This window comes from Erythrolamprus reginae, chromosome 2, assembly GCF_031021105.1.
Source record: "Erythrolamprus reginae isolate rEryReg1 chromosome 2, rEryReg1.hap1, whole genome shotgun sequence".
NCBI lineage: Eukaryota > Metazoa > Chordata > Lepidosauria > Squamata > Dipsadidae > Erythrolamprus > Erythrolamprus reginae.
This window is the reverse complement of record NC_091951.1, coordinates 125,982,266-125,992,425: the sequence shown is the minus strand read 5'-3', so window position 1 is coordinate 125,992,425 and position 10,160 is coordinate 125,982,266. Positions and strand designations below refer to the sequence as shown.

The 10,160-nt window shown below is 38.1% G+C and overlaps 1 protein-coding gene across 1 annotated transcript in view; it reads left to right on the top strand.

Annotated features, from left to right (window-relative positions):
• Positions 1-6,450: 6,450 nt before the first annotated feature.
• SH3TC2 (SH3 domain and tetratricopeptide repeats 2) overlaps positions 6,451-10,160 on the top strand; it is a 57,650-nt gene continuing 53,940 nt past the window's right edge. Inside the window, exon 1 of the mRNA XM_070739424.1 lies at positions 6,451-6,526. Within this exon, the coding sequence (XP_070595525.1) occupies positions 6,508-6,526 (19 nt within the window). The 5' untranslated portion in view covers positions 6,451-6,507. The remainder of the gene's footprint in view (positions 6,527-10,160) is intronic.

The window sequence follows — 10,160 nt, the reverse complement described above, 5'->3', positions numbered from 1 at the left end:
CATATAATAAGAAACTCGTTATACACAACTTGGAAAAAAATCAAAAAAATGTACTATCACCAAACTCCCAAATGGTACTCAAGCTTAGAGGCGACGATATATCCAAACTCAAGAGAACTAAACAAAATGTTAAATTATTATCAAACATTAGAAAAAAATGGGGAATTAAAAACTAGGGAACAATTAGAAGAAATTGGAATCAAAATCGACTGGTGGGCGTATAACGTAATTAAATCAAAATATCAAGAAGGGAAAAGGAAGGAAATACAAATAAAAGAGATAGAATTAGATAAGATAATTTTAGGCCAAGAAAAAAAAATGATTTCCAAAATATATAAATACATGCTACACTATAAAATGGAGGAACATATCGTTAAAAATAGTATACATAGTTGGGGCAAAAATTTTGGTTATAGCATAAATTTAGATAAGTGGGAATCAATTTGGACCAAGAACTATAAATTAACAAAATCTACAGCTTATAAGGAAAACATAGACAAAATGTATTATAGGTGGCACCTTCCACCCGCAACATTAGCCAAAATGTACAAAGGAACAAGCCCAAAATGTTGGAGGTGCAAAAAAATGGGGACATATTACCACATTTGGTGGACCTGCTCAAAAATAAAAAAATTCTGGAACAAAATGCAGAATTGGATAGAAGAGATCTTACAAATGAAGATAAATAAAAAACCTGAAGCCTTTCTCCTGGGAATTATAGATCAAAAAATTGAAAAAAACAAACACTACTTATTAATTCATATATTAACAGCAATTAGAATAACGATAGCTCAAAATTGGAAGCAACCCGAACCACCTGAAGACGATTTGATAATTAAAAAAATATTAGATTGTGCTGAATTTGACGCACTAACAATTAAATTAAAAAACAAAGAGGATTCCGAACACGATAAAACCTGGATACATCTTTATAACTGGTTTAAGAAAAGAAATAAAATTCAAAAGAAAAAATCAAATTAACAATACTTTATATCCTTTTCATTACATAGAAAAAAAATATATACAAAAGACATATATACAAAAAACCTTTTTATAAAAAAAGATCTGTATGACATTAAAGAAATTGAATATGAATAAAAGAAGGCGGATAAGAAAGAATTAAATGATTTAAAAAACAGTGACAACCTACAAGAGAAAATGGTATACGCTGAGGACACAACATGCTTCACCAGAAAATAATTTAAAATCAAAAATCATTCAAAACTGACCTCCTGAAGGGAATACAAGTACAAATATTATAAAATATGCTAAGTGAATAGTTATTGTTATTAATGTACTTAAATAAGCAATTAGATCTTTTTTTAAAGAATATTTTTTTTGTTTGTTTGTCATGTTTGTATGTTCGTGTATTTGTTACGCGTTGATTTAGCCTTGTATTAATATAAAACATATATTGTATGTAAATGTGTATATATTTGTAATAAAAATTTAATAAAAAATAAAAAAAAAAAAAAATGAAATGACAGAACTGAAATGAGTGAGCATTTGTTTTGTTCTCTTTTTTACAGATATCACGTAGAGATGAAGGTAGAGAACAAATAAAACATTAGAACAGCCTTGCTTCTGAAATCTAGACAGGGAGCAGTAATATGTTTTCTTTTCCCGCAAAAGTATTGTATATACTATATATAAGTTTACATATCCTGGCAGAATTTATGATTTCCTGGCCATGTTTCAGAGAATATGAATGATAACACGAAAACCTTCCTTTCACTAACTCATGATTAGTGTTTGGCTGAAGCCATTTTATTATCAATCAACTGTGTCACTTGTTTTCAATTGTAATGACAACAGAAACTACAGAAACAAGTCCATGAAATAATAACTCAATTCTGAGTAAACAGATGGTTGTCAAAATGCCTAAAAGTAATTTGCAGGAAAAATGCCAAGAGAGAGAACGAGAGCCAATCAGACATTTCTGGGGTTAAAACATGAAGGAATATGAATGATGTTGCTTCCTGCAAATTCGCTTCTTCGTCATCCCTTAAATAGGCTAGGGGAGTGGACAATTAGTCTAAGGTGATCAGACGTCCCGATTTTGGCAGGACAGTTCTGATTTTAAGCTATTTGTCCCACGTCCTGCGGCGTTCTAAAAAAGAAATGCCAGTCGGTAGTTTGAACACCAGCTGGAGATTACATTGGACCCAGAAGGACTGGCTCTTCCTCCTTTGATGCCGGGCAATCATGTGGCTTGAAGGAATCGCCCAGCAGGCAACTCTACGGAGAGGGGCGGCATACAAATCTAATAAACAAACAAACAAACAAATAAACAAATAAATAAAAAAAATAAATAATAAATAAACAAACAAACAAACAAACAAACTCAGCTTCTGCACTGCCTAAAATCGGCCGATGCGGAGCTGAATTCCTTCGTGGCTTCCAGGTTTTTCCCCTGGTAGATTCTAGTCACCAGTGCCAGGGCAAATACTTGGAAGCTGCAAAGAAGGGCAAACCGAGCTGCAGCACATGAAGCAAAATTTCATTCAGCCCGGGCAGCAATGTGAGGAGGGGGAGGGGGGAAAACAGAGTTGCAAATAGCTGCAGAGCACAACGGGATCTGATGGAAATGCTGACGTAAATGTCTGTAGAGATTTTTCAGTCATCCGTCCACCACCACCACCCAATCAATGGTGTCCCACTTTACCGAAGTAAAAATCTGATCACGTTAAATTGGCCCCAAGCCTTGCTACGAGGAGACATCCTCCTTCTGCTGCATGAATCCCAGCGACAAGTTAGGTCCTACAGAGTGGGCCTTCTCCGGGTCCCGTCAACTAAACAATCTCGTTTGGCGGGACCCACGAGAAGAGCCTTCTCTGTGGTGGCCCCGGCCCTTTGGAACCAACTCCCCCCAGGGATTAGAATTGCCCCCACCCTCCTTGCCTTTCGTAAGCTTCTTAAAACCCACCTCTGTCGTGAGGCATGGGGGAACTGAGATATTCTTCCCCCCTAGGCCTTACAATTTACATATGGTATGTTTGTATGTATGTTTGGTTTTATAATAAGGGTTTCTTTTAGTTGTTTAGTATTGGATTGTTACATGCTGTTTTTTATCACTGTTGTTAGCCGCCCCGAGTCTGCGGAGAGGGGCGGCATACAAGTCCAATAAATAATAATAATAATAATAATAATAATAATAATAATAATAATAATAATAGCCATTCCTGCCTTTTGGCAGCTCTGTGTTCCCGTGCATTGAGAATAGTTTCCTCTTCTACTTCCTCATCACTGATGGGAGCTTCTGGAGGTTCTGAAGGCGCTGGCTGAATCTCCGTCTCTGGCATTGAGTCCTCTCCAACATCCTCACTGTTCAACTTGGGTGCCAGCTGCACAGGCCACTGGTGCATCACCACATCAGCCTCTTGGCTGTCAGAATCAGCTATCAGCTGCATGGGCTGCTGGTGGGCCACAACAGGAGCGTGCATAAGCACACCAGCATGCCTACTATCCCCATTTATTTGTACTTACATCTGTTATTCGTGCATGCTTGACAAATAAAATAAAAATAAATAAAAGTAGGAACTTAATTTGTCACAACAGCCAAATATGATCAGCTGTTGTGTAGAATTCTTTTATCAGCATAAAAATGAGGATGTTTCTTGGATTTTTTCCCCCCTCCAATTTCCAACTGTCAGGTCTCTGCATCTTTTAAACTTTATTCTGTTTTTCAGACAGTCCCTGTTCTGTTAAATATTGAGATCAGAAAGTGTCTCGTGTTGACTTCTCTTTATTATATTTCCTGGTGCGCAGACACAGTGATTTTGTTTGTCCCAAGTTTGCAGGGAATAAAAAGATTTGGCGTAAGTAACTGCTGCCATCTACTGACTGTAGAAACATTGGGGATTTTTTAAAATTTCACCCATCTCCTTTGTACATATGGTTTTGTGCCAGCCAAGAAGAAGGAAGGCAAAAATAAATAATAACTTTTACTAAGTCAAGATTATATTACAGTAGCTTACTGAATGTCTTACTTTTAATACCACTATCACTCATTTTGTACAATTTTGCATGCCAGTTTTTCTCTCTGAAAGCTGGGTTTACATCCATGGATTTGATCATTCACATGATCACTCCTGATTTTATGGGCACTGATTTTCCAGTGGAAGGGAAACAATAACAATTATGAATGAAGTGTTAGCCATACAACTTAAGATTACCATGGAAATAAACTGTTTATTATTCATTTCAGCTGCCGCATGATACAAATAGATGTTCTGTGTCACTAAAGACCTTGAATGTGTTCTGTCGGGCTCTCTGGTAGAATCCTCCCAAAATTTCACAGGTACAAATTTCAGACAAACGCATGTTTGAAAATTCAAAACAATGTTCTTTATAAGGAAAATTCACTTAAACTAAGCCCTCTTTTGGTATAGCAAAGAGCACTCGTCTCCAAGCAAACTGGTAATTTATACAAGTCCCTTATCAGTTCTGTGATACTTAGCTTGTAGCTGTGAGGCAATTCACAGTCCTTCTTTCACAAAGTGAAAGACACTTTGCTCTGGTTTAGTTTCAAAGCGGGGAAAAATCAGCACACAAAAAGTCAAAGTCAGTAAAGCAGTCACGAAACACAACGATCAGATAATCCTCCACAATGGCCAAACTCACAGGCTGCTATTTATAGCAGCCTCACTAATTACCACAGCCCCACCCAACCACAGGTGGCCTCATTTTCTTTGATAATAATCTCTCAGTTGTTGTTGCCTATGCATCGCTCTCCGCATGCGTGGCTGTATCAGTAACTCTTGTTCTGAATCCAAGGAGGAGCTAGATAAATGATCTCCTTCTGAGCTGTCTGCCACACTCTCCTCCTCCCTGTCACTCCTGTCTTCTTGGACAGAGGAGCCTTCATCAGCAGATTCCACCGGGGGGTGGGGGCAAAACAGGCCTCCAGCATGTGGATGTCTCCCCCACATCCACAGTCCTTTGGGCAGGAGCTGGGCCAGAGTTAACCACAACAGAATGTATGTTTCTAAATCAAGTGATTTAGCCAGTGTCCTTCTTGCTCTAAAATCTGGCCTCACTGTTTGTTTGTTTGTTTGTTTGTTTGTTTGTTTGTTTGTTTGTTCGTTTATTTATTTATTTATTTGTCATACAAATATAGTACAGTATTGTATTGTAGTAAGTTTAACATAACATAAGTATAAGGTAGAGATGGAAAAGATAAAAAGACATTAAGACAGGAACGGTAGGCATGAAGGTGCACTTATGCACACCCCTTACAGACCTCTTAGAAAAGGGGAGAGGTCTATTGTAGATAATATAAGGTTGAAGATTTTGGGATTGGGGGAAGAAACAACAGAGTCCGGTAGTGAATTCCAGGCATTGACCACTCTATTGCTGAAATCGTATTTTCTGCAGTCTAGTTTGGAGCGATTGACAGTCGCAGTCTAGTTTGGAGCGATTGACCGTGTGACAATCTTGTATTTTAGATGATAGATATCAAATGGTGCTGTAGAACTTTAGCCCAGGTTTGTATCTTGAAATAACAAGCTTTGGGACATAGGCTGATATTTTTGTAGCAAACTAAATTGCCAGGAATTCAGGCAACACATCTGTGATAGTTTTTCAATCAGAACATTTCAAGATAAAAAGTTTCTTCCCAACTTCCACATTATTTATTGCATGTTTATAGTCATGATCCTTGTTGTCTTTGTTCTAAAGGAAATGATGTGCTGAAGGCAAGGCTGCACTGAACTTCCTGTCACTCAGAAAAGAAGAAGCAAGGCAAATAATAATTGCTTTATTAGCACTCTCCCCACAACCGTTTGCAGAGAACTTTGACTATTTAAAAAAAAAATTTGTAAACCTTTTCAAATGATTGTAACAATAATTTCATCGAACTATATCTTAGAAATGGCAGCTGAGAACACCAAATGTTCTTTGAAATGCCTTGTTCGTTCTTTGCCAAAAATTGAGAAGTGAAATTGAAAGTGTTTTTCTCTTCTTGCTCATTTGCTGGGCAAAGAAGAAAACAACAAGTGGCCAAGGATCTTTAGCTTGTGCTTCTCTAAGTTTCCCAGAGCTGCCCCCACTTCCAAGTTGTGTTATCTCGCCTATTGTGTTACAATGGGCCTTTTGAGTGCTTGCCAACAGGTCTCAGAAAGGAGACTGCAATGACAGATTATTAAGTGATTTTAATGAGCTCTGCTTTATCAGAATTCCTGTTGAGGTTTCTGAAGGGAGGAGTTGCCAGTATCTAGATAAAAAATTTGTAAACCAATTGGTTTCCTGAATTTAATAGACATTTACAATCTGCTTATTTTATTTTTCTTTTAGTGCTGAGAAGAATTAGGGGTTTTTTTCTCTACATTGTAAGCACCAGGATGCAGTATACTGAGTAGATCCTCAATAGTTTAGGCTATTTTTTCCAATGTATGAGAGATAACTTTTTCCAATACATGAGAGATAACTTTTAAACTTGAAAGCAATAAAGAACTCTTGAAAAACTCAATTAGTTGTACGGACAGATAAACCTCCTATTGGATATAAATGCAAGGCACCGCTTCAAGTAAGTAAAAGAAGACTACCTTTAAGAATATATCTTTTCAAACATTAATGCGCATTTGATATAATTCCCTTTATTCTTTATGTTATTGCACTTTTATGTTGTTATTATTCCCTTTTTCTTACTTTATGTTAGCGATAATGTTAAAGCTAGATGCTGTGTCTTAGCTGTTTCCAAGACTAATTGAAAGAGACAAGAATATGGGAGTTTAAGATTTTTCTTCATAAACAGAAGTTCTTCAGATATTAAAATAACTAAAGGTAGCTCTTATATGTAGATCTCAAAAAATGAGAATCTAGATTTTGTTAAGCAATATGTTTCTCAAATTATGAAAAATTTAAGACATAAATGCCTATTGATTTTATTCAAACTTTTGTTTTGTTTCCCACTTTGATTTTTACAGATGTTAGATGGAACTAACATCTTAGAAGCATGCTGTTTAAGTAAATGGGTTTTTTTTCCTAGAGGGTCTCTTTTGCCTTCTTTGCAATCTCTGCCATAACCTACCTAAGCTTGTAAACCCAGAGTCTGTATACTTTTTCATGTAAAGGACATACTTCAGCTTTGAACAGATTAGGATAAAAATTAAATCTGTTTCATTTAATTCATATTTAAATGTAATCAATTGTTGTTGCTAGCAGAACTGTAGTCTGAAACTGCAAAAGTTAGGGATATGGCTTATGCAGCAGAGGGGTACAAATGAAAGCTTGCCACTTCTCGGATCTTTATTCTCCCATTCTTCTGCCCTAGTTACAGTGTAACCATTCCACAATATAAAAGTATGTATGCATGTGTGTGTATGTGTGTGTGTGTGTGTATTTAGTTAGTTAGTTAGTTAGTTAGTTGGTTGGTTGGTTGGTTGGTTGGTTGGTTGGTTGGTTAGTTATACTTCTATGCCTCCCAATCCCAAGAGACTCATATTATGAAGTTCTTCAGATATGGGCATCTCTTCTCAAAATTTTCTTAAGATGTCTCTTTCCCAGAACAAAGCATTTAAATTAATCTCCCATTTTCTCTCTCCATAGAATATAAACAAGTCTGGAGTAACAGGGACTAAAGAATTTGAAAAAATACAAGAAAGTAAATACTTGTAGAATAAGATAGCTGTAGAGAACCAATTTGGTGTAGGCTAGAAACTGGGAGCCTGTGAATTCTAATCCCATCTAAGATACAAAGCCAGCCAATGACATGGGCCAGTCACTTTCTCTCAACCCTAAAAGCAGGCAATAGCAAACTACTTCTCAAAAAACTTGCAGGCAGTCACCAGGAGTCGAAACTGAATTGAAGGCATAAATGTATGTGTGCATGCACACATACTGCTGAATTATCTTAAAGGAAGCCTAGAACCATGATGGCTAATCTATGGCAGGCGTTCCACAGGTGGCACATGGAGCCATATCTGCTGGCACATGAGTTGTTCCCCTAGTCAGCTCCAGCACCAGCCAGATGATTTTCGGCTCACACAGAGGCTCTGGGAGGTATTTTTGGCCTCGAAATGGGCAAGGGAGGGCATTTTCACTCTCCCCAGGTTCCAAGAAAGCCTCAGGAGTCTGGGGAAGGTGAAAAAAAGGCCTACCAGGCCCATTGGAAGTCAGGAAATGGGCATTTCCGGCCTCCAGAGGGCCTCCGGAGAGTGGGAGATGTTCGCCCTCCCCAGACTCCAGGGAATCCTCTGGAGCCTGGCAAGGGCAAAAAATTATGGGTGTGGGCATCTGTGTGTGTACACAATAGATGGCGTGTGCACACTTTCAGCAGCCGAGGAGAAAAAGTTTCACCATCCCTGGACTAGACCTTCATAATACAGTATATGGTACATATTAATTGAGGTTACATCAAAGTTCTGTTTTGGACCAGTGCTTTTCAACATCCTCCTAAATGATCTAGATTCATGAAATTCATGTCAGGTTTGGGGGAGTTGATAACACTTTGGAGGCCAGGTTCAAGATACAGAAGGATTTTGATAGAGTTGAGCATTGAGCTCTAGCTAACAAGAAGCATCTCAGTGATGTCAAAATTAAGATCCTGCACCTGGGCAGAAAAAATAAATACACAAGTATAGAATAGGCAGAATGTAGCTCAACAGTAGTAACTGTGAACGGGAAGTCTGATAATTATTTTCATCTCAAGCAAGAATGTGTTGTAGAGGTCATCAGTAGAGTTGCAGTTAAGAAAAGCCTGTGACATCTTCCTATGCAGGTTGATGCTTGCACTCTACCTGCATTCAACGGCCATTGATTATCCTGCATTATTTATGGACTTCAAGATACAGTACTTAGCACTATCGAAGATGCAAGATAGCAGATATTTCTAGCAAGGCTTAAGAGCAAAACAAAATAGCCCAAGAGTGAAAATAAGCAACTACAAGGTGAAGAACAAATGAAGGTGAACCCAACTGACCACCACTGGGTAGATGCCATCTGAGCAAGGAGAAATCAACCTGTCAGAAACAGTTTCTTGTCTTCCAGGTGCCCTTTCTTGAACACCTGGTTCTTATCTAGAAAAGTTTGTAAATACTGTAGAGGCGTTTGTAGGTAGAGGTACCACTGTACATCTTTTTTGATTGGGGGAAAAAAGTAAGTTCAAGTAACAGAAACATGCAGGAAGATGATGCCACCTTGAACACCATAATATTCCATGAATATGGCAGGGCAATTCAAAAAGACAAACTTTGCTTGGAAGCATTCTGCCCACTTAATAGAGAAGGACCAGTAGTAATTCTGTTGGTTCTACCATGAGTTGAAGGATCCAGGGCAAAAGGTCCTTCAAAGAGTCCAGAGTGGCTCTTCCTAATGCTCCTCCTGCTCTTTATTTCTCTCTCCCTTATTTTCTCTCTCTGACAACTCTCTTTCTCTCTCCTGACCCTTACCCTCTCTCTGCCAGAATTATGACCAACTTTCTCTCTCTACCTCCTTCCCTCCCTCCCCCTCTCTCTCCTTTACATCTCTAATGAGTCTTTGGAGAAAGAACAGATAATAGGAGAGGCAGAAACACTGCTTATGCAGGATTGTATTTATGGGGCCCTTCAGTTGCAAAGCACCAGTAGGCTAATCTTTGCTGAGCCTCTTTTAGTCTGTTTCCCCAGGGGATTTGACAATATTTAAGTTTGCATGTATATTTTAATATAATTTTATTTAAAGATTTAAAAGGAAAAGAGCAGAATCAATCCTACTCTTAAGGACAAATTGGGAAGACGAGGGTGGCAAATATAATTGTCTAATTTTGTATGCATGCTCCTGGAAGAAAGGGTAGGATTATGTGTGCTTGCACTTAACAGCAGCTTCACAAGCAAACATAATTCTCTCTCTCTCTGCACACACACACAAACACACACACAAACACAGACCAGTATTGTAATAGTCAATGAAGCAAATTGTGCGCAGGTCAAATAAGTTGGGATATGGATTTACACAATGTATGCATGAAGGCTTTAAGTATCCCAGCAATCTTAACCAAGTTCAGCAAGATGCCTTCTCCTCAAAAACACCACACTTTCTTGTGTCCTGGCTTCCTAAGGAAATCCCTTTCCTCTTTTAAACAATCAAGGAATAATTTTCCTATTTCCTCTCCCCGCCCTCTCCCCGGGTCACTTTTCTGAACAGCCAAAATACCAAGTTACTGACAGCTACTGGACAGGCCC